The sequence below is a fragment of the Engystomops pustulosus genome, chromosome 8 (genome assembly GCF_040894005.1).
Source record: "Engystomops pustulosus chromosome 8, aEngPut4.maternal, whole genome shotgun sequence".
Taxonomy (NCBI): Eukaryota; Metazoa; Chordata; class Amphibia; order Anura; family Leptodactylidae; genus Engystomops; species Engystomops pustulosus.
Window position 1 is genome coordinate 77,853,402 of NC_092418.1, and position 26,419 is coordinate 77,879,820.

The window sequence follows — 26,419 nt, forward strand, 5'->3', positions numbered from 1 at the left end:
GTCAGAAGTTAAAAACCAAATGGGTCATTGGAGTTAAATCATCTATCTTAATAAAGTTACGATAATATAACTAGAAGAGAATATGTTGGTAGTATGGCGCTGTATGAATTTATAGAGTGAAATTTTATTCATGCTCCATGCAAACACCACATTTAGTCATTTTATTTTTTGTTGACTTATCCAGTATTATGTGAAAAGGTAAGTTTTCTTTTCATTAAAGAGAAACTGTAAAGGTCCCCCCCCACAAATCAATAGCTCTTGTGATGTAAAACGACTTTGCCTATTATCTTTGTTACCTAAATCCAGCAGTTTCTTTGATATACCCCTCAGATTACAGTGGCTGCTTCCTCTGCCTGTGCTGATAAGCTCTGTGTTTTATCTGTAGTTTGTTTATCTGACGGTTTCATGGGAGGGGATGGGCTGCTGCTCCCTGCTCACAGAGGAGCAGGTCATGTGACCGAGCTCTCTGTTTTTATGTAGCAGGGCTGGATGTGTTCAGAACTGTGGATACAGAGGTCTCCTGCAAACGATAGTGAGGAACAAGATCTCCCCTGTTCCCTATCAGTCCCTCCATCCCAATGTGTGATTATACATAATTTTCTCCCCTCCCCCACCTTGTGATTGGCACTTTCTGCACTGTGTAGATTAGCTATTAACTCTTAGTGCTCACACAGCACAGGCTATAGACTTCATGTAACTAGTTTACTTATGATTTATTTCACCTATTACATGTCCCCTGCTTCTACATGTGATGGAAACTGCCAAGCTAGTCACCATATACATCCTGTATGTGCACTGTGCAGTGTTCAGTGGATTTACTTGTGGGATACTAAATTGATTTAATGCTAAATTACTTTCAGAGAGAACAAAACCCAAAATGGGATCTGTGGGCAAGCTAACTGGCCTCAGCTTGAGGCCATAGACAGACAGACATTAGTCACCGCCCCTTCACCTCTCTTAACAAAGATTTTTGTCAAACACTTTTAGAAAAGAAAATGCCATAACTTTAGAAAGAAAAGGATGAGTAGCAGAAAGTATACATTTATCTATTTGTTTTTAGAGGGGGAATCACATATAATAATTTGGTAAAATCATTATAACTTTACAGTTACCTTTTTAACTCCTTCTATTCAAATAATGTCATTGCATTTTTCAAAGCCTTACAGGGAGTCCCCTTGTTGACCCATGATTGGTGCTGGTCATGTAACGCCCGAGCAGCAGGACTCGGGTCTTAAAGGAAATCTATCACCAGGCTCCTGTAATAAAAGCCAAACACATTAACATGATGTTGTGCACCCCCTTGTTCTGCCCCTAGCTTTTTATTTCCTATGGCTTCACTTTGCTAAAATATTACTTAAAAATTATGCTGGAACTATTATGAGGAGCTCTGTGGGGCATCATCGAACTACTCCGGGCTCCATCCTCTCTTACTTATTCAAGCCCCTATGCATGTCTTCTCCCCACCTCTGGAAAGCCTGTGATGTCACCCGGCTGTAGGCAATTTCCACACATAAACGGTCGGAATTTCCAAGGGTTGCCATGCTTTGCAGAGATGACTGTGCGGGTACCGGAATTGCCGAGAGTCAGATGGCTCCAAGGATCCAGGAGGGGGGCAGTAAACCCTGCAATGGGGAGTGAATAATTAAAAGGTATTCCCCCGAAGGGCCACTTGGGCTCATAGGCAGAAGTAAATTTTTAGCCAAATGAGGTCATATTAAATAAAAAGAAGACCAGTTGCAGAACGAGGGGGATCACAGAATTATGCTTTTGGTTGCTAGTACAGGATCCTGTTGGGGCTTTATAACCAACCCTTTTGAGGTATTAATGAGGAGACTCTTTCAGCCTCCTTTGAATGAATTAAACCCGTTTGGGGGAAAAAAAAATCTCATACAACACTTAAAGGGCTATCCCCATTTCTGTATCAGTTCCTCATGGTTTTCTAGATTTTTGTCTTTATTCTGTCTTCATTGCTTACGTCCAGTGGATAGAAATCTGACCATGGTCACACAGGTTCGTTATGTCACACAGCTCTAATTACTCTCTCTGATAATAACGAGCTGTGCACCTGTATGACCAGGGACAGATTTCTGTCCACTGTAAGTAAACAATGAAGGTTTCTGTAGAATGACAGCAAGCAGAGATCTAGAAAACTGTGAGGAATTGATACAGAAAGTAACCCCAGCCAGAATTTTTTTGGTCTCTGTGACAATTGGATTTTAAAAATGTTGGATTGTCATAAGAACCAGAATTAACAATAAATCTTCATTACAGACACATCTGATAACTGTTATAGCTGATTATTGTAGCCTAGGACTAAAGTACAGTATATTACCAACATCCAGAGATCCGTTTGTAACTAGGGGTTGTCTGTAAGTCATGTGTTCTTAAGTAAGGGACCGCCTGCACCCCTTTAAGTCTTTCCTAACGAACTGTATTAGCCGGCAGCACAGGTGGATATTGAATTAACATATATAATAAACGTAGAGCTCTTCCCAGCAAATGCATTTAACATGACGTGATGTGTACAGGACCTTCTAATTTTATGTTTTGGAGAGCCAATATTAATATTGTTAAATACGGATCAGTAATAAGAGATGTGAGTGTAAAAATATGTTCTCCCTGTCCTCTTGTGTAGCTTATGAAGGTCACTAAGTTGAACACTGGTGATTTGAAGGAAATGCGCTAGAACATCTTTTCCTGACTTTCTGACCACTGATGTATGACACTGTACTGTGAGCTTTATCTGACGGCAGCTAGGCTTCTCATTACTGCCTCTCTGTTATAAATGCTAAATAATTCATGAGCCTGATATTGAGCCATTGCATGGAAAACAATATTACTATTGACATACGTTCATTGAATTTCAATGTCAGGAAATTTATTTCCTAAGTTAGCCATGACTTGTTCACATAGATTAGGTTATCATTGTTTCTGCCTATACTAAGTGACTTATGAAAAGATAGTACATTTCCACTCCTCATCTAATCTGTAGCATCTGGACAATGACATTTCTGCAAGAAGGGCTAAATGGTGGACTTTATGTAGACTACATGCAATAACATGGCATGTACTTAAGAGTAGGGATGGCTTGGCTTTTCACACATGGACAAATCCTGATGGTCCAGCCAATCAGGAGGTCAGAGTTGCCAGTGGGGGTGTTTAGTCGGCCACAGGTAACTTTCTCTTTTTTATATTTTTAAACATGTTTTATATATACAGTATATACAGGAAGTCCCGGGTACAAGAAAGGTTCTTTAGGTATGTACTTAAGTTGATTTTGTATGCAAGTCAGAACTGGTATATTTTGTAACTGTAGACAAAAATGTTTTTGTCCCAGTGACAATTGGATTTTCAAAATTGTGTGCTGTCATGGGAACAAAGATTAACAATAAAGCTTCATTACAGAAACCTCACAGCTAATCATTGCAGCCTGGGGCTAAAGTAAAGAGCTTTACTAGGGGACACAGTTGGCAGAGAGGTCCATCTGTAACTAGGGATCATCTATAAGTTGAGTGTCCTAAAGTCAGGAACCGCCTGTACACATTCCTTAAGCCATATAGTGTACATGATTAAAAGTTTATGGGCATAATGTTTTACATCCCCCCCCCCTTCCCGCTCTCCCAACCCCCTTGCCTATCCCTCCTACTCCCTGTTTGTCTCTTGAACCCATAGATCTTATTATTTTTCTGACATTTTGGTTTTCATATTAATAAATAAAGCTTGGTTTTCTTTTAGAGGATGGCTTGATCCATCAATGAGCACGAGCAGCTCCCAAAATTTTGAGTTCCACTACACAGACGTCACCTACATTACATGCCCAAGCCTGTGCCATCACATTTTCCAGGTGCTCAGCGGAAGGAAAGACACTGACCTGTTGTCCAATATGTGTCCTGCCATGGATCCAGAGCCACTGTTGCAAGAAACTGGACTGCTTCTGACCATGGAACCATGGGAATGAATACAGGGACAATAGTCTGTTTTGAGTATTGAGCCCTTTGGTGAGCGTTTCAATCCTGGATTCCATTGCAGTGTGCTCGGTCCATGTGATTGTAACACCACACAAGTCCTTTTCCGCAGGCCGAAGACGTTCATGTGGAGACGGCCTATTGTCTCTGGCGGATTGGCTTATATATATCAGAGGGGTACGTATTGTTGGCAGGCAGTGTGTAATTAAGAATGAAGCAAGTCACTATGAAAACCACACAAGTATAAATGATTTGTTTTATTGAAAGAGTTCAACTCGTGGTTAAAAAAAAGCCAGAACTTGCATTAAGAAAATGCTATTTATTTTACAGTTGTTACATTCCACAGTATATTGATGTATGAAACTCAAAGCCACAAGGAACTCTTTTAAAATTCTCATTTTGTGCTCAGGAGCCGATGAGAATCCACAAGAAGACCCTTTACATGGCACATTAATAATTTCCTGTATAATTGTATTGTGTATGAGGTCCCAGAGAGCCACGTACATATTAACACACCGCTTTTTACCGATTGAGTCTTGCACATTTTTAAAGAACATAAGGTTCATTTTTGCAAATGAGTTTCCGAGCCTGCAATGATGAAAATATTTTTCACATGAGTCCTCAAGGAGTCTTGTCAGAAAACTTTCCAGTATTCTGGCATCACTGAAGTGACAACTTTCAGTATTTCTTTGTTATCATAGTTGCATAAAGTCTTATTTCTTACACAGGGTGATGCAAGTGATTATCTGGGTTAATCATGATTAATGCAGGGATTGGATGGAACGAGCCTTTGACCCCTCAGTTAAAATTTTTACCAACACAAGTCTATTGTGTTATGTGAAATGAGTAGAAATTCATAGTTTCTAATTAATGTTTTAGAATACATAGTACCTCTACTTCTTACACTCTTACTTTGGGTTCAAGTGCTGATGAATGGGGGGTATCAGACTCTTGGATAAATCTGAAACATTTTAAGACTAAAGAGCTTTACACTGTCAAACTTTAAGATGCTATTAGTAAATCAATGCATATCATAAACATAACTGGTAAAAGTGTTTGATTCCTGGGGATCCCCATTGGGCACTCCAATGAAATGATTGACAGCTCTCTCTATATGATTGTGTATTGGGCACTCCTGTTCAGTTATTGCTAGCCTACAATATATTAGTGTGTAGTCAGCAGTCCTGTTTAGTGATTGACAGCCTTCTCTATACGAGTTTAATTTGGGCAGGCTTGTAAAGTGATTGACAGTGTTCCCTATATGAGTGTCCATTGTGAGGTTCTGTTCACTGATTATCAGCCTTCTCTATATGATTGTGCAGTGGGCGGTCCTGTTGATTGAATGACAGATTTCTCTGTATGGGTTTTCAGAGGATAGTTCTGTAGATTGATTGACAGCCCTCTCTTAAATTTACATTCACATTTACTTACCCGGTCTCTGCGCGATCCCCGCTGTGCGTTGTCCGCTGGAATGCCTATCTGCCACGATTCATGAAGATTGTGCGCCCGATTTCCTGCATGTGTTGCTTACCTGATCAGGTCCTTCTTGGCATGGCTTGCAACACAAATTGCTTTGTTAAATCCCGCGCGTAGTCTGAATCCGTCGGATTCTTGCCTGACTGTGGAAGATGTAAAAGATGCCTTTCAGGTGAAGGACTTCAAACAATTTCTACATTTCTTTGCTATCAATGGGTAATTTGTGTATAAGGCAAGCTACATGAATGTTCATTTTATTTTTTCTTAATAAAGTGGATTGAGGGTATAAAACAAAGTGTTAGCACCAACCAGGGGCCTCTCACAATACATATGTATACAGTGGAACAATTATGATGCACACTCGCTGTGCTGTCTCACAGGGGCAATATGGGAGGAATTATGGATGTGAGGATAATAACAGGCAATTATATCATTACCGATCTGATGCTATACAGATTAATTAAAAGGGAAGATTATACATCAAGGTTATTCTATCAGTGGGGAGGTAAGGTAATACATTGAATAAAAATGTATCACCACATTTGGTGTTGTAAGCCCTTTAATGCCGGGAATAGTGCGTACACCTCCAAAAAACATGACAAGCCTTATTATCACAGTCACTTATGGGAGAATGTTCACACTGATCTGTTTGCTGGAATCATTTACCTGTTAATAGTGAAGGTTAATAAGGTAGATAGGGAAAGAATGCAAATGAGGCTTAAAACAACTGCAGCATTTTGTTGTGATATCGGTTTTAATTAGCTTCTGTAAACTGCAGCTTGTTCGTTAACTGCGGTTGTAAAAATCCCTGTGCACACATTGTATCTCGTATTAAACAGCAGCAACAAGCCAATCCATGGCCATAACAAGTAGATTAAAGAGAAGCAGACACCTGCACTCTCATTGTTGTGCAGCAGCCAATGGATTTCATTTCTCTCCATTGTTTTCAGGGTTTTTTCCCCTCATCGGTACAGAGCAGGATAATGGGTAACCAGATCACAACTGTAAAAGAAAAATGTGTAGTCCAGCTTCCAACGAAAGGCAAAAATATACGTTAAAAATCCACTTTATTTAGAAAAAATGACATATTAAAAACATCATAGGACGTCCATGAAGAAGAAACTGACGCGTTTCGGGCGAGAAAACGCCCTTAGTCGTAGCCTAATGCATGGAATAAGTTGAGACTATTTAAGCATGAAAAGGAGTCACATGATACAACAAGGCGGAGCAAATAGAGGCAAAAAACAAAAGCAGTCCACATGAAGAAAGAATGACAAAACCAAGCGTATATACTATGTAACCCACAGGAATGATATATTAATAAAGATACATTAAATCATTTTTATAGTTTAAACCCTGAGGGAACCTTGTTTGGAGGGAGAGGATCCAGAAGGCTTCACGGGATCGTAGCTGTCTGGTCCAATCTGCTCCTCTACGGGGGCGTGGTAAGCGTTCAATAGGAATGATAGATAGAGTAGTTACATCGCCATGGTGCATCTCTAGAAAATGTTTCGAGAGTCCCGACAGACCTGCGGACAAGGTGAGTTGGTGTTTGGTTGCACCACTAATATGTTCAGCAATGCGTTTTTTAAGTGGTCTGATGGTGCATCCTACATACTGCACACTACATAATGAACAAGATGCTAGATATACGACATGGTCACTAGCACAATTAAGGTGAGTATGTATGGAAAAAGATTTTTTGGTGACATATGAAGAAAAAACAGAAGTTTTGGTAATATATTTACATATGTTGCACCGAATATGACCACATGTAGTACTGCCCTTGTAGGCTACGACTAAGGGCGTTTTCTCGCCCGAAACGCGTCAGTTTCTTCTTCATGGACGTCCTATGATGTTTTTAATATGTCATTTTTTCTAAATAAAGTGGATTTTTAACGTATATTTTTGCCTTTTGTTGGAAGCTGGACTACACATTTTTCTTTTGCTGCTACTTTCTGGCTCCCCAACCCAGGTGTCCGTGCAGCCACGAATCGCCATCTACACGTTTTCATATGTGAGCTGAAAAACTTTTTCTTTTTTCGGATCACAACTGTGTCTTCTTCTGTGACTGGTTCTTCTCACACTCACTGTAAGGCTCTGTTCACCTTTCCGCAAATGTCGACAAAGAGCTAGTGGCAAAAATGGCAGCCAGCTCACAGCCGCCTTAAAAGTGCATTGCTGTCCTATTCCTGCTTGTGTGTGGCCGCACAACTTCTTATTTAGAGAGGTGTGAGCAGTGTCTGTTCCCCCTCCTACAGATGTCCGTACAGATGAAACTTGGCTACAAACTGAGCTGGATGTGACGGACATGTGAATGGAGCCTTAGGATTCCTCCACACAAACATATTTTTCATATGGCTAAAAAATCGGTTTTATTGAGCGTTTTTGCGGCCTGTGTGTCAACAGTATTTGCCGTACAGGCACCAAAACGCGCCATATTTCACCCATGTGTCATCCACAATATAAGCGGGAGGCTGTCGAGGATAGCAGTAGCTTGTCCCAACCTCTTGGAGTGTTACATGATTGTGTTACCTAGCAAAGCACCACAAATACAGACAACACACACATGTCATCCATATTTTTTCACAGACTTTTATGAGAGCAGAGCTGTAAACACGGCCAAGAATACGACCTGTCGAGGGTGGGGGGGGGGGGGGCTGGCACAGACTTTGCACTGGGGCCCATCAGCGGCAAGTTACGCCACTGGTGAGAAACAATGTTTGTGTGCATGAGGCTTAAACGTCTATTTCCTTTTTGCTGAGCTATCTGTCAGAGAAGCAGCCTGATTTACTTTTTATCTTTGTTCTACTGAGAAACACTAATTTAAGCTGATATGTTTCAGTTTGATAAGAAATAAAGATTGTCTGTCTACCACCACCACCTAGTGCAGGGGTAGTTAAAAATTTCTGAGCCCCTATAGTAATTTTTTTAACAGGACCCCCCCCCCCCTTTCCCATGAACCAGAACATTTTCCCCACAATCCTCGCACCCCTATTTTATTTCGGGGAGGCCAGCGAGTCTGGCATCCCTCAGCCCCTCCCTCCCGGCCTCTACTGAGTGTCATGTCACTGTCCATATAAAGACAGTGATATTACCAGGAAAATCATGCATTCAGGGGGGAAAAAAAGGGACCCATACAGTGGGATACATACTGGCCATATGTTGTACCAGTATATCGGAAGATGAGCCTTATTGCCCACCAGTCATAGGATTAGATTATAGATACACAGGAAAATATGAGACAGATAAATCACTGAAGTTGATAGAAAGCTTCACATAATCTTACTTTGTATACACTCACCGGCCACTTTATTAGGTAAACCATGCTAGTAACGTGTTGGACCCCCTTTTGCCTTCAGAACTGCCTCAATTCTTTGTGGCATAGATTCAACAAGGTGCTGGAAGCATTCCTCAGAGATTTTGGTCCATATTGACATGATGGCATCACACAGTTGCCGCAGATTTGTCAGCTGCACATCCATGATGCAAATCTCCCGTTCCACCACATCCCAAAGATGCTCTATTGGATTGAGATCTGGTGACTGTGGAGGCCATTTGAGTACAGTGAACTCATTGTCATGTTCAAGAAACCAGTCTGAGATGATTCCAGCTTTATGACATGGCGCATTATCCTGCTGAAAGTAGCCATCAGATGTTGGGTACATTGTGGTCATAAAGGGATGGACATGGTCAGCAACAATACTCAGGTAGGCTGTGGCGTTGCAACGATGCTCATATGGTACCAAGGAGCCCAAAGAGTGCCAAGAAAATATTCCCCACACCATGACACCATCACCACCAGCCTGAACCGTTGATACAAGGCAGGATGGATCCATGCTTTCATGTTGTTGACGCCAAATTCTGACCCTACCATCCGAATGTCGCAGCAGAAATCGAGACTCATCAGACCAGGCAACGTTTTTCCAATCTTCTACTGTCCAATTTCGATGAGCTTGTGCAAATTGTAACCTCAGTTTCCTGTTCTTAGCTGAAAGGAGTGGCACTCGGTGTGGTCTTCTGCTGCTGTAGCCCATCTGCCTCAAAGTTCGACGTACTGTGCGTTCAGAGATGCTCTTCTGCCTGCCTTGGTTGTAACGGGAGGCGATTTGAGTCACTGTTGCCTTTCTATCAGCTCGAACCAGTCTGCCCATTCTCCTCTGACCTCTGGCATCAACAAGGCATTTCCGCCCACAGAACTGCCGCTCACTGGATGTTTTTTCTTTTTCGGACCATTCTCTGTAAACCCTAGAGATGGTTGTCCGTGAAAATCCCAGTAGATCAGCAGTTTCTGAAATACTCAGACCAGCCCTTCTGGCACCAACAACCATGCCACGTTCAAAGGCACTCAAATCACCTTTCTTCCCCATACTGATGCTCGGTTTGAACTGCAGGAGATTGTCTTGATCATGTCTACATGTCTAAATGCACTGAGTTGCCGCCATGTGATTGCCTGATTATAAATTAACAGGTGTACCTAATAAAGCAGCCGCTGAGTGTATATATAAATATATATACTTTGTGTGTGTGTGTGTATATATATATAGATAAATAAATAGAAGGAGGAAAAAAGCAGGGTCATAGTGCAGTCTTAAATTAAGCCGAATGCTGATGCATCTTATTCAGGCCTAAGTCTGCAGCAGCAACTTCTCCCCACAGGAGTCCACTAGCAGGGGGCCCTTTTAGGACGAGGGACCCTGCTGCTGGGTTTGATGTCAGGATGACCTCCTGCGTTCCACACAGCAGCACACAACATCCTGCTGCTTAATTGCATGCGGATGTTATGTACTGGATTGCCAGGCCCTGTGCCCCCACAGACCCCATAGCAGCCGGTATGCTGATATGCCCCTGACCAAGATTTATAATGCACTGCAGAGAAATACCCTGTGATTTCCATCTTCTCTTTATTATTTCAGCTCATTGTGTTTACAAGCTATTCTCTGGATGAGGCTGTTTCTGCACCCAGGTCCTGTCATTAGCACTCAGAGCACTGCTATTGTGACCTAAATTACTTCCCTCTCCTCTCAGTGTCACTACATGCGTTTCACAAAACAGATCTGCTTCTTATGGGGTGGAGAATGTCGAGGCTTTAACCTGGGTGCACCAGCCAGCTCATTAAGCTATGGATTAATTTCTCAGGAATTTCTCATTGTTTAATGAAATCCTATTAGGGAAATAATTTTTAGCCCATATAAGACGTTATACAGTTAATTTAAAATGTCCCCAAAGATGTACATAGTGTTTAATTACAGACATTCTTCATGGATAAGAGTATTCTAATTAACTATCACAAATTAGCCAAAGCAGAGATTTCTTTATAGACAGCTAGGATACTAGTTGGCTTGGTGATTTGCACTAAATACTGTATTAGTTTTCACTGTGTCTTTCACTGAGTAGAAAGGTGGGGGGATTTTCTTTTGTGTTAACAGTGGGTCCTTAGTTTCTCCCATCTCCAAAATGAAATACAATTGCATAAAAATTGTGTCATTAAAATAAAAAACATTGACAGAATTCTAAAAAAGTTGATTAAAAAAATCTGGTAAAAAAGATGTACTTGGATCTTAATTTTTGGACCATAATAATAATAATAATGGGATTCATGCCCTATGTTTCTTATAATAAGGACACCATCCAGCCAAAGGCCCGCCCACGAGGAGTCTGCTGGGTTATAGGCCTTATCATTTCTGGTATTTTGCTCTCTTTGCATAGGAGCAGAAAAGCTGAAAGACTGACACACTGCTAAATCACATGATTTAATGGTATCGTTGTTTGGATTCCATAATTTATGATTTTTCTGAGAAAATTATGCTGGAACCTGTGTCCAAGGCTCCACAGATATAAACTCCTCCTAAATACTGTATACACTAAACTATATTGTGCAATATTTTCTCTGTTTGTGGAATTTTAGAATTTTTAACCTTCTATTTACACATTCTTTTTTCAGGATTCTGAGTTTCCTCCGGACAACAGGGTGAACCCTCTTTTGGCTCAACTGAAAGAGAAGACTAGCCATCTCCTTAAAACCAGCGGATACAATTTGAGCAACACTCTGAAAGCGCACGAACTAGCTGTGAGCTGGTAGGAGGATTTGTTTAATTATATAAAATATAAATGGCACAACTTATGGTATACAGACACAGGTTGTATTACACCATATACCCAGAAAAGTCCCAGGAAAAGAGGGTGCATCTACTCCTGCTTAGCTCTGTCTGGGCACTAGGTGGCAGCAGAGGCACTGCTAATTCTCTGCAGTGCAGACAGCACACAGCAGCTTATTCATATGAAAATAACCACAAATAAATATTTATTCACATTAAAAATGCAAAGAATTATACTGTACATCAGCCCCACGTAGGGAAATAACTGATGACATGTAAGTGCACGAAGATCTCAAAGGATCCTTTACATGTGCATGAAGTACAGAATAATGTAATATTCTCTAAGCATATGTTATTTGTGTTCTCTTTTGCAAAGGAAAAATGCTTATTTTTCCAAAAACTATGGTTTAATGCAAAATATCTGAAAATGGTATTTATAAATATGAAGATTGAATGACCTAACTCATTGAAAGGAAGAAAATAATTTTTATTCACAGAAGTTCAAGGCTTGTGAATCTCCCTGGTAAAGGTGTATTTGGGACACTTAACAATGCACACACCTTAATGGACTGGTGGTTTAGCTTCCCAGCTTACACACTCATGCTCAACTGGGTCCCCACCTCCCGGTGCTTTACACATGAAGCTTTGCAGGTTTCATTTGGGAGAGCCAGAGATGGCTCAGATGTGGCTCATCTTACCCATCTCTTGGTAAGGATAGTATTTGAGTTTTTAAAGCTGGCCACTAAACCACACGTCCATGAAGGTCTTCTGGCCACTTTATCGTCCCAAAATTGCCTTGACAGGTCCCTTTTAAATTTCTTTTGTGGCCCTTATCATTCATGCATTTACGTTTCTTTTACCCAGTAGTAAGATCTGGTATTGAACGTTTTAGTTATCCCACATTTTTACTGCACTTCTTAAAAGAATCCATTGTAACCATATGAGATCCATGTCTGTGCGCGGTGATGAATTGGATTTCCTTGAGCCTCTCTTTCCTTAACCCTACTAGCCTCCAAATTTAGTTTTTTTTTTCCGCTGCATTTCGAGGGTCTAGTGTTAGGTAAAAGTCTGGCCACACTGGAGACCGTATGAGTTGGCAAAACTGCAAGCTTTACTAATAACAAAATAAGAACATTCAGGTTCCATCCTCAGACTTCCCAGTCTCTGCCATAAACGGAGTGCATGGTTTTGCAAAAATGTCCAAAATACCTGGTAGTGTTTCTAAAATATCAGAAATGGTCCTGGCAAATTTAGGACAGTTAAGAAGTGACAGAGCTTTTTCCTTGGTGTAATAATGTATATATAAAAGCGGAAACCTTTTTCTTTGATTTGCTTTCTTACCACCTGCATGTAGGTTTATCTGTTTTTTAAAACCTGTGTGTTAAACCCCCGATTCAACAAAATGAAATGTTTCTTTCCTGGCTTCAACGAGATTCCAAAACTCTCATTAGAAAAATCTAAGTGAAAAACATTTCCAAATCTTTCAAAGATGTATTCCGCTGTAACATTTGACATTACATTAGGGCTGCCGGAGCGGGATTTCTTCACACATCTAAAAGCTCTGCATTCTCTGGACTTTGCAAACACCATTACTGGAAACTTGTGGTTTGTCTCTGCAGCTGCTGTTTGGGGACAGAGTATCTAAGAAGTAATTTGAACATGTTTCCTGTGTGTTGAGAGCGTTTCCTTTCTTTCCCTTTACACTTTCTTCTTGTCGACACCTGTTGCTGAAGCTTAGAGTTTATTGCCTCCTAATGAGATTTTCTGTCAGGATCAGACGATGCCGCTGCTGTGTTCCACCAGGCATTTGAGCACAAAGCAGCAGACTGTGGAGCGCCAGCGCTGTGCGGACTAGTCAGTGTAATACTGATTAACACAACCTTTGGTGTTTCGCTCCACTTAAAGATTTTTTCATGTCTGATTGCAGAATATGTATAATGCCAATATGTTCAGACACTATTGCTATCAACACCCCATCTGTCTGCCCTAAGATGAGATCTAAGCTGTTCATGATAGGCATATTTGATTTTATTTTGTTTTATTATCTTGCAGTCAGAAGAAGGTTAATAGAAAAATGTGTATTCCTTCCAAGAATTTTCTCCTCTCCAACAATGCAGCCCTTGCCATAACTTCTAATGACATGCATTGAAGAATATCCCATAAATGTTTGGCGGTCGATTGCTTAAAAATAACTGGGGGCATAAAAATGTATTTCATTTTTTTAATTAAAAAATTACTTGCCTCTACTTTTCGGATTCAAAAGACATGTTGCGCTATTCCTGCTTACCACTGCCATATTGTAAATCCATCAGATGTAAAATCTGTCATCTGTTTATTACACAGCCATTTTCATATATTGTTGTTATATTCTAATTTAATTCTAAAATTACTTTCTCCACTAGCTCAGAAATAGGGTGTTTTTGGCAGAGTGGAAACTCAGACACAATTAAAGAACAGATCACGGATTGTAAACCAAGCACACTAACGCACTGGTGTGTGCTCCCTCTGGCAGGATCATCTCTTCTTTTTGCTTCTTATTTCTTGTTTTTAAGAAAAAAAGGGCGTCAAAATTATGCAAATGAGCCTGAGGGGCTCCAGGCTCCATAGGATTTAATGGAGCCTGGAGCCCCTCAGGCTCATTTGCATAATTTTAAAGCTTTTTTTTTCTTAAAAACTAGGACATAAGAAGCTAAAAGAACAGCAGATCCTGCCAGAGGGGGCACACACCAGTATGTCTCAATGTTTGGTTTACTATCCTTTATCAGGTGATAGATGTCTTTTAATGTGTCACAGCCATTTTTAGGCGCTTTAAACTAGAGCAAAAGAAATTTGGTCTAGCAGGGACACAAAACTGTGCTATTATGCTAGCGTACCCGGACTGCAGGGAACATTATTTTGAAAAGTGGCGTTTAAAATCAAACTACATTCCACTGCAATTAATAAATTTGGGATTAATTGTTCGACGGTCTATAAAATGTAGATGGCTCTTGGGATTCAGAAGCCAAAACACTCCCAACATAAGGATGTCTACTGCCTGTCCTCCTGGCATCTAATTCAGACTGGACAAGCTGTCGGACGAGGTCAGCCACGTCTGTATTGCCCGCAGCGGCCATTGCTGCGCCCCTAGACAGCGTACATAGCTGCTAGACATATTTCTGGAGCTAGAGACAAATTTTGGTCTGAGGGACTGAAAATTGCATTGCCAGCACAAATATATCTGAACAGCGCAACAAATTTAAATATGTATTTCCTTTCCAAGAGCTGGTCGGTCCCCCATTGAATCGGATTTTAATATCCATATGTAGTAACCATGATATTTCCATAAGATGTCTTGATCCATATATATATATATGTGTGTATATATATATATATATATATATATATAATACACTCACCGGCCACTTTATTAGGTACACCATGCTAGTAACGGGTTGGACCCCCTTTTGCCTTCAGAACTGCCTCAATTCTTCGTGGCATAGATTCAACAAGGTGCTGGAAGCATTCCCCAGAGATTTTGGTCCATATTGACATGATGGCATCACACAGTTGCCGCAGATTTGTTGGCTGCACATCCATGATGCGAATCTCCCGTTCCACCACATCCCAAAGATGCTCTATTGGATTGAGATCTGGTGACTGTGGAGGCCATTTGAGTACAATGAACTCATTGTCATGTTCAAGAAACCAGTCTGAGATGATTCCAGCTTTATGACATGGCGCATTATCCTGCTGAAAGTAGCCATCAGATGTTGGGTACATTGTGGTCATAAAGGGATGGACATGGTCAGCAACAAAACTCAGGTAGGCTGTGGCGTTGCAACGATGCTCAATTGGTACCAAGGGGCCCAAAGAGTGCCAAGAAAATATTCCCCACACCATGACACCACCACCACCAGCCTGAACCATTGATACAAGGCAGGATGGATCCATGCTTTCTTGTTGTTGACGCCAAATTCTGACCCTACCATCCGAATGTCGCAGCAGAAATCGAGACTCATCAGACCAGGCAACGTTTTTCCAATCTTCTACTGTCCAATTTCGATGAGCTTGTGCAAATTGTAGCCTCAGTTTCCTGTTCTTAGCTGAAAGGAGTGGCACCTGGTGTGGTCTTCTGCTGCTGTAGCCCATCTGCCTCAAAGTTCGACATCCTGTGCGTTCAGAGCTGCTCTTCTGCCTACCTTGGTTGTAACGGGTGGTGATTTGAGTCACTGTTGCCTTTCTATCAGCTCGAACCAGTCTGCCCATTCTCCTCTGACCTCTGGCATCAACAAGGCATTTCCGCCCACAGAACTGCCGCTCACTGGATGTTTTTTCTTTTTCGGACCATTCTCTGTAAACCCTAGAGATGGTTGTGCGTGAAAATCCCAGTAGATCAGCAGTTTCTGAAATACTCAGACCAGCCCTTCTGGCACCAACAACCATGCCACGTTCAAAGGCACTCAAATCACCTTTCTTCCCCATACTGATGCTCGGTTTGAACTGCAGGAGATTGTCTTGACCATGTCTACATGCCTAAATGCACTGAGTTGCCGCCATGTGATTGGCTGATTAGAAATTAAGTGTTAACGAGCAGTTGGACAGGTGTACCTAATAAAGTGGCCGGTGAGTGTATATATATATATATATATGTGTGTATGCCTCGTGACTCACCTCAGTAAGGTTCTTCAACTTCTGGTTTTGTGCATTGGTGTTCTTGGAACACAGGGATGGATACACGTGGGGAATTATGTTTGTAAACATTTAAGCCATTATTGGGATCCAGTTTGGTGGGTCACAAGGCTCTTGTACAAGCACCCCTTCATAAAATATTATATGGTACATATAAGTCATGATCCATATATATATCTGCCATATAATAATATGGGATCAAGAGAGGCCTAGTTAAGGGCATAATGTTGTTCTTATAGAAATCAATATTCAAACTACACATGGAATATTGTGTATGATTTTGGCTAATAATAATCTTTATATAGCACCATCATATTCTGTAACATTTCACAAACGTGTGTAATCATGTGGCTACATGTGTATAAGATGAACATAGCTGCACTAGAACAGTGTGGAAAAGGACAACTGTGATTATTAAGAGAATAGGTGGATTAGAGTCCAAAGATTGCTTCTAAAACTTAGGGTTGTTCAGTTTGAACAGGTCTTTGTAATGCACTTTTTAATCCTAGGCCGGTAACAATGACAATAGGGTAAATATAGTTTACCCATTTATATGCAGGGATTATTTTCTGTAAGAGCAGGTAGACTAGGGAGCTCAATACCAAAAAGAAAAAAGTAGGGATAAGCGGACTCATTCGAGTTTGTCAAGTTCAGCTGAACCTTGAACAAAAGTTAGCTTCAGGTAACTGAACCCACTTGTAACACCCGGGATTGGTGTTAACCCTTTAAATGCCCCTATGACATCATTGGGGAAGGATGTATTTACCTGCAAACGGTGCCAGCAATGATAGTTGGTGTTACCAGTGGGTGTTGAACCCAAACACTAAGCCTGAACTTCTGGCTAAAGTTGTATTTGATGACCCGAACCTGCAATATATTCGGCAGACCCAAACATTGCATTTTGAGTTCTCTCTTCCCTAATGATAAATTACTCACTAGATACTTGATGGGGATATTGATATTTACAAGCAAATGACTGCCATTTTGGAGTCTGAAAGGATTATTTTTCTCAATGGTCACTAATTGGCACCAACTTTGATTCTACTGTAACTTTCATCAGAAATTGGCCTAGATCACGTTTCTTTCATGGCCCAGCTTGGTGGCATCATTCAGAAAATTAACTTTGAAGTGAGATGTTAATTGGTTGTATTAAGTCAGGGAGGCTGAGATTTTAACACTGAAGCTAAGCATTCCCTGCCTCTGAACAGCTCCTCCCATGGTTTCACATCATAAACCAGAAATAAGAAGATCTGATCAATGATGTCCCTGGACACAGAACCATAATTACAGTGAAGTGGCCGTTCAAAGGCAAGAAAAGCTTGACTGCAGTGTTAAACTCTCTGCCTCCTTGACTTCATAAAACTAATTTACATCTCACTTCAAAGTTGATTTTCTGGATGATGCCACCGCACCAGGCCATGGAAGAAAGTGATCTAGAAGCTGCTCAGCTGCTTGGAAACATACTGGTTGTGGTTTATTAGGCCAATGTCTGATGACAGATTCCCTTTATGGGCTGGACTTGCATCTTTATTTTAAAGGGGTTAGTTGAGAGATGTAAAAATAGAGGTGTGGCTAGTGAGAAGGGTGGCTGCATAAAAAATAAACTTGTACTTACCTGCTCGGTCCCCCTGTTCGTCTACAGGGGGAACAGAAGATGTGTTCAGACAGCTTCCGACTGGGACACCGGAGGGACTGAGGAGGTAAGTACATTTTTTTATGCAGCCCCCAAGCCACATTGCTATTTTTTATATCTCTAGGACAACCCCTTTCCCCCTATTCACTATATATACTGTGTATATATATATATATATATATATATATATATATATATATATATATATATATATATATATATATATATATTTGTAGGAAAGAGGCAGCACTCCAAAGTACGTGGAAAAGGGTGAAGCTTTTATTCCATGTGCAACGTTTCGGCGTTGTGGCACGCCTTTTTCAAGCATGAAGTGCAATGTGCATGTCCAAACATTTAAGGACCAAGCAGGTAGCTGATTGGTCAAGGTACATAGTGACAATAAATATGATACACAATAAAAATCAATACATTTATATTTATACATACAATAAAAATTGCACTTCATGCTTGAAAAAGGCGTGCCACAACGCCGAAACGTTGCACATGGAATAAAAGCTTCACCCTTTTCCACGTACTTTGGAGTGCTGCCTCTTTCCTACAAATATCTTGACGGACCCCAGCCAAGGGTCCTACGGCTGCTGCACCCTCGCCTGCCTGTGCTGCTTCAGACTCTCCTTCTTTTGTGTATATATATATATATATATATATATATATATATATATATATATATATATATATATATATATATATAAAATAAAACTTGTGACTGAAAAATCAACCTTCACACAGTTTCTTTGCAGTTAGTTACCATGGGGATGAAAAATACATTTTGATTTGACATGTAGATGCAAAGTACTTTAATTGATTTATTTTTGCTTTTTTTATTTTTTGCTTTGATTGCAAAAAAGTGAAACCTTTGATCAGGTCAGTGTATTATGTAGGTCACCAGGACCCATTAGCTTTGAGGACATTACATACATATAGTGATGATTTGTTGCATCTTACCCATAGTCAAGATGAAGAACAGTTATATTAGTAGTTACATTAGTATTCTAGGAGACCTTAACATAATTCATGCAGACTGTGCACTATACCGGAGCTGCATGGGAGTAAGAATAGGATGTAAAAGATTCCCTGCATGGTGTTATATCTATCTAAGGTGTATACTGCTGATTTCATCAGTGAACTTATAAGATTACACATCTATCTAACATCCTATTTCCTTCCCTGTCATGTACGTCGTTCTCAGTGTTTTGTAACTGCAACTCTGTTAGAGGGGACAGGTTTCTGAAGTATCCCAAGAAGTCAGGCCCACGGGGAAATTTCTAGCTGTCACACTGTACAGATTTGAAGAGCATTTGTCGGAAACGTGAATATCACACGATTTGATTGGGTTCCCAATTCTTTTCTGCTGCTGCAGAGTACCCTGTAATTACCTCGCATGGGAAGAGGAACATCTGTTCATGTACACTGTATCAGTATGAAGAGGAAAAAAAAGCAAATAGAAAGGATTTATTGGGATTAACAGAGCTTTACTGGTGGGCTCAATGGACCTTTTTTATCCTTCGTTTTAGAGAAGGATTAGGCCACCATTATATCTAATTATTCCAAGTAACACAATTCACCAGATGCTCATTGCAGACCTTATTCCAGTGGATAAGCCTGCAGAATCATGACAGCCAATGGGAAATACTAGTACTAATCTACTATAGCAGGTATTTATTGGGCCGGAATCCTATTTGTGGAATATCATTGCTTGTATCACTCCAGCACTTGAGTGTCAATATATCTGGTAGAGTTTCAAGAGGGAAAAATAGAAATTCGAGAGGAGCCACATTATTAAAGCAACAGCGGATAATGAATTAGGAATCCAATAAGGATGAGACACGAGGGGGAGTGTAAATGAAATAAGCATTACAGGCACTTAGAGCGACGGAAAAGCAAAATGCATTTTATTTCAGACATGGGTCACTGATGAGTAAGTGGGCCACTACCTCATACTTTCTAATCTAGAGGGGTTTTTTTTGTTTGCAATTATTAAAGCGCAAATCTGATCTGAAGAGAGCCACATGTAGATAGCTGCATCACAATATCATTTAAGGCATCTCAACCTGGATTGTCTTGAGAATCATCTTCTTATTAAACACAACATCTAGTTAATGGATATACAGGTATTCCCTGGGTTATGTACAAGATAGGTTCTGTAGGTTTGTTCTTAAGTTGAATTTTTATGTAAGTCAGAATTGTATATTTTAGAATTATAGCTCCAGACAAATTTATTTTGGTCTCTGTGACAACGGAGTTTTAAAAATGTTGGATTGTCATAAGAACCAGGATTACCAATAAAGCATATTTGCAGACACCTTTGATAACTGTTATAGATGTTTATTATAGCCTAAGGCTAAAGTACAGTAAATTACAAACATCCAGAGGTTTGTTTGTAACTAGGGGTCGTCTGTAAGTCTGGTGTTCTTATGTAGGGCACTGCCTGTACTCGGTTCATATCCCAAATAATTCCTATACCTCAACATCTGATAATAGCCTATCTGATTTGCATCCATGAAAACCATAATTGGCCTTCTATGTGAAAACTGGCCCTTCAGAGGAGGGACCATTCCACCAAGGCAAATTTCTTAGCAGCATCAAATGACAAAAGGGTGTGGCCCTCAGCCCTCCCAACAACATAGTCCAATTTCCAAACACATCCCAATTCTCTGTTGATGGAACATATATGCATTTTTTTCCTCACATAATGCAATCCTGTACCCCAAATCTCTTTTTACCCCAATAAACTACTATTCCCCTTTGGCTTTTTTTGTATCTTGTAACCCCTTTGTATTCTCTTACTTTTCTTATGTGAACTTCATTTTGGACAGGAGGGCCATATTTTGCTTACATTTAATGTATAAGGTCAAATATAAGTCGGCAAGTACCACCAATTTTGATGGGGCTGGCCAATCCTCTAATTTGCATGAGGTCCTCTTTCCAACCACCACAGATCTACCTATACAAGTAGATTGGGTGGTAGGTGCATCAGTAGGATGTGAAGATAGCCCTTTTAAGGGCTAATCCTCATGTCCCCACAATCTTTTAATATCTTTAATTTCCGTATTATGCAGATTTTTTAAAGAGGCTAATGGTGCTTGGAGTAGCCCGGAGCTGAGGCTACATGGCACGGCTAGTCCACGCCCCAGTAGCCTCTTTGACCCTCCTACCAGATGTCTTCCGTGTGCAGCCCTCGTCCGTGAAGCTTGCCGTCTGCGCATTTGCAGAACAGCAGGTCTGCACAGTCACTGCTCTGAAGCCTGCTGGTGGTAGGTTTCCTTTAAGAGTTGGTCAGTTGCATTTGAACTACTGTACTTGATTCTTTTGTTCTTTGTTCTACAGGTGTCTGGTGTCTTTTCTGTTGTAAATTTACCTAGGAGGAGGGGGTTGTTCACAAGATAGTTGGCAACCTACTAAGTTTTTAGGAAAATACTGGGGGAATTTTTCAAGATCTGGCACATTGTGCAGATGCTTTTGATGTTCTTCCTGGCCCGCACACAGCAATGGATATACTATGTGTCCATAGAAATGCACTGTAATCTGTCATATAATCTGCATCCAGCCCACTTCATTCCCCTTCCTGCCCACTTGGCATGGATGTGGCGTAAGGGGGTACACGCCATGATAAATGCCTCTCACTATGTTTATGCCATTTTAAATTAATAATATCTATTTACAAAGACGTTTTTCTGGATTTGACAGCATCTTGGCATCATCTTGGTGTTTGATAACATCTTGGTGTGTCTTCAAGATACAATTAATAAGGTGAATTGGGTATATTAGACAAGGATAATCAGAAGATTAACTGGAGAATAATAATTATGGAATAATTGGAAAGCTACTGAGAACTCACTATTGCAGTACAGAGTGTGTTTTATAAATTGAGAGAATACAGTTGAAATGGATGTCTGATGTATGCTGTTGTGATGGGAAGGGAGGGTATGTGTGCAGATACATGTGTTGTGGTTTTTGGTGCTGTAGGAGATGTGATGGATTACATGAAGAACCCTACCAGGATATTGTAGCTGTTTTCTTTGGAGTGTTGATCTTCTGTGGACAAATGTATCATGTTTAGAAATATGTTTATTTTTATACTGGTTGATTTTTTTGCTATTGTTTTATTGAATAAATTATCAATTAAAATTTTAGCATCTGTATAATATTGCATGAAGTGAAGTTGAGTACATTTATCTAGTCCTCTAGTCCTTTTTGTGTACATATTGCAGGTAAAAAGGGTAATGGGAAACGAATTTAGGGTTTAGAAACTGTTGTTTTCATAACTATACTGACTGTGTAGCTATATATAATATTCCATTCACAAACTAAATTTATAAAGAATAGAAATGTACTTGCCGGCTGCTTGCTTTGTACATAGGGCAGTTGAGCTTGCATTATAAATATACATTTATTGGGGAAGTTTCTAGGAGTCGCCATTAATGAGAATGAGCAGCAAATGTTAGTGTGTTCCAGTTTCACTTATGAAATCTGTAGCTTTTAATAGAGACCACACGCATGCCGTCTTTGGCGTTTTTATTAAGCCCATGGAGTGTTTCTTCTTTTAAGCACATTGCACAGTGTAAGGCAGATCAGCATGCACAGCTAATAGTTTTAATGGCATTTACTTAACTAGCCGTGGCTCAAAATCCCAAACCAATGTGAGCCAATTTTCTTGAAGTAAGCCTGTATTATGTTATTCTCCCAGAGGCCATTTACTACATTGGGCATAGTACGCTTTGCTGCATTGAGAATTTTTTTTTCATTTCTCACTTAGTTTTCATTGTCAGCTCATCTAAGTCTTATCTAAGGAGATCGAGATAGTTAACACTAGTGTCAGAATCACATGGATTGAACTGGGTGCCCCCTTTTTTTTCTCTAGTGTTTAAATTGCCGATCATCTCAGCTTGTGGCAGTAAGCGTTGGCTTTTAGATATTGCATAATGGGCCCTGCCAGCCTCTAGAGAGCCAAAGGTTGCAAAATCCATAATCACATTGCAGACAAAAAAAGCAATTTTCATATTTATGAACATATGAGGTGGAAAATAGACTTTGGTAGTAAGTGACAATTATAAAGGCAGGGCACAGGTTTGTGAAAATAATTAGCAGTGTGAGGCTTATTATGTGTAAGTGGCAGTGCTACTTACTGGCATGTATAATGAAGCTGAACTGGCCACCCTTGAGATGTGCAATAAGGATATTATCCTGAACCATATGTCCCTGTACATTGGTCATAAACTAGCTATAGAATCAGTGGTAACACAGCGTGTTGAAGGGTAATTCCCCACATTCTCCTGCTTTCTCAGTAGTGGTGCCCAATAAGAAAATAAATAAATATGAGTTACTAAAATATAAGAGTGTTTCGTTTACCGTATATACTCGAGTATAAGCCAACCCAAGTATAAGCCGAGACCCCTAATTTTACCATCAAAAACTGGGAAAACCTATTGACTCGAGTATAAGCCGAGGTAGGGAAATGCATTGGTCACAGACCCCCCCAGTATGTAGCCAGCCTGCCCCCACTAGTATACAGCACAGCCCCCAGTAGTATACAGCACAGCCCCCAGTAGTATACAGCACTGCCCCCAGTAGTATACAGCACGCCCCCCAGTAGTATACAGCACTGCCCCCAGTAGTATACAGCACAGCCCCCAGTAGTATACAGCACAGCCCCCAGTAGTATACAGCGCAGCCCCCAGTAGTATACAGCGCAGCCCCCAGTAATATACAGCACAGCCCCCAGTATTATACAGCACAGCTCCCAGTAGTATACAGCACAGCCCCCAGTAGTATACAGCACAGCCCCCAGTAGTATACAGCACAGCCCACAGTAGTATACAGCACTGCCCAGTCTGCCCCCAGTAGTATACAGCTTGGCCAGCGTTTAAAAAAAAACAACTTATATACTCACCCTCCGGTGGCCCTGACGTGCAGCGGTGCTCCCCCGATGTCCGCGCGGGTCCTCTTCTGGCTTCTGCGGCCGTCTTCTTGCTTCTCTAACTTCATGACGGGCGCCACCATTTCTCTCCTGTGGACGGCGCCTCTTATGACGCGCCGCTACTGACGTCATACTAGGCGCCGCCTGGAAGAAAAACAATGGCGGCGCCCGGCACGAAGTTAGAGAAGCAAGAAGACGGCTGCGGAAGCCAGAAGAGGACCCGCGCGGACATCGGGGGAGCAGCGCTTCACGTCGGGGCCACCGGAGGGTGATTATATAAGTTTATTATTTTTTAAATATTTTTTAAGTATATATATTAAGTATTGACTCGTGTATAAGCCGAGGGGGCGTTTTTCAGCACATTTTTTGTGCTGAAAAACTCGGCTTATACACGAGTATATACGGTATATATAGTTTTTTCCAGAATGCTTTAATAATATTGGATATGGAGATGCAAATTTAAATCTTAAAATATTAATATCCCTAGATAAATGAGTTAAAGGTGTTGTCCACTTTGAGTATCCATAGACAGATGAGTTAAAGGGATTGTCCACTTTCAGCAAATAATTCATATTGTTTGTGTAATGAAAAACTATACAATTTTCCAATATCGACTCTTCGCGGTTTTCTTGATCTCCAGGTGCTGTCTACAGGAGGCTTCACATTTTACTTTCTGTAAATACCCACTGGTCCATGGTGATGTTATATCACAAACATGCACGACTCATTATAACACATATTTCTGATGGATCTCTGCGATACTAATGAGCCGAGCATCTGTGTGACATCACATGACTATGGACCGCTGTATATCCTGAGGAACAAGGGATCTCTCTCTAGAATGACAGAAAATGGTAGTAATTGATACAAAAACTATATTGGAAAATTGTATACCTTTCCATAACACCAACAATATCAATTATTTGCTGAAAGTGGACAACTCCCTTAAACAGAGGAGATTTCATATAAAAGAGGGAACTCTAGAAACGAATATTTCATAGCATACCTCAAGGGAATAGTAGTTTATTGGGTTAAAAAGAGATTTGGGCAACAGGGTTGTATTATGTGAGGAAAAAATGCATGGATGTTCCAACAGCAGAGAACTTGGAAGTGTTTGGAAATAGGAAAATGTTGTTGGGAGGGCTGAGGGCCGTGCCCTTTTGTCATTAGGTGCCGCTTAGACATTGCCATGGTGGAATGGTCCCTCCTCTAATGGGCACTCAATACATTTGGGTTAGAGAACTTTTTTTCCTTGGTGCAGCTGTTGTTATATAATGCTTCAGTAGCTAACATAGATAATATATATCATCCCAATCAAACTTATAGGTTGAATATTGACATTTAATTGAAGCCCCCACCCTGTACTTCCCTCCTCTTGTGTACAAACTCTTGGAACCTAATATAAAACAATAAACTGACATGGAATGTATTAATTCTTGCAATTCTTTGCTGGGCAGTGGAAATGAGCCAAAACCCTCTTTAGTAGGGAATAGTCAATTGGAAGATTAGATTTTCTGATAACTGAATACCTTTTAATTAAATCTGTCAACCAATTTTCTTGAAAATTATTGACGATCCTCTTATTCAGATTACAAATGAATTTGGTACGTTTCCAGGGCTTATCTGCCGTCATTTATCTGCACACAGTACAGTACACTCTGATTCCTATACAAAATGTTAAGAGGAGCGTGTGCTGAGCATACATGGTGGCAGGTGTTTATTACATAACCGCATACTTGCCCTTCACCCATGTCACCCCAATTCAGTCTAATAAGGGTGTTCTCGTGAAAGAAATAATGCCACCTTCAATCAGGAGGGACTGAAAGTTTGCATAATAATCAAGGAGCATTTCATTTCCCATAATGACTCTCATTTTCCATTAAATCAAGCCATTTACGTTTCATTCTTCCAACCAACATATTTTAGAAAATTGTTTTATTGAGTTCAAAGCCATTCATACAGGATTGTCATTGATTTATCCAGCTCATCAGTGCGTCTTATTTCTCATGGATACTATTGCATCATTTACAAATCAGGGACAAAACAAATGATACAAAAATCCTTCAGTGTTTATTGCAGTGTATTTTACCATTTTTCATATCACAGATTTGTGTAATAGAATGATGGTGCCATCTAATCAGCTTGGTAAGCGGTAATCCAAAGATGTTGTCACAATGATCCAGTATAGATTCACTTTTTAACCTCTATATTAGGAACTGAAATTTGCTTCAACAGGGTCCCCAGCCTTTCTTTTATAGGTAAAGATAGTGGGGCACATTTACCCAAATGTCCGGAGGAGTTCACGAACTACGTAGTGTCCGATGATAATGCACTCTGACGCGATTCACTAAGATTGTGCGCCCGATATCCTGCATGGCAAGGAAGGACAGGGAGAGAGCGCTAATAGGGTGACACCTTTTTAAGAATAGTCTCAGTGTGTAGGAGGAAATGTGCTCTCCGTGTCTAGTTGTGCTAAAGGTAGGCACAACGCTACGTTCAGGTTACGAGGACAATTTTTGCAGGTGCTGCCTTCAGATAGACATCTCCTGTCTGTCGTTGCCAAAGGTACAGGAAATGTGGAGGGTATTTATAGAAGGTGGTCTAATCGAATGGCGCACTCTGGGGTATTGGTAAAAAGGTT

At 40.5% G+C, this 26,419-nt stretch overlaps 1 protein-coding gene across 3 annotated transcripts in view; it reads left to right on the top strand.

The window, feature by feature from the left end:
• Nucleotides 1-26,419, top strand: part of SPAG16 (sperm associated antigen 16) — a 666,704-nt gene that overhangs the window by 134,893 nt on the left and 505,392 nt on the right. For all 3 annotated transcript variants that reach the window (XM_072121363.1, XM_072121365.1, XM_072121364.1), the window contains exon 10: nucleotides 11,386-11,519. In XM_072121363.1, the coding sequence (XP_071977464.1) occupies nucleotides 11,386-11,519 (134 nt within the window). The remainder of the gene's footprint in view (nucleotides 1-11,385; nucleotides 11,520-26,419) is intronic.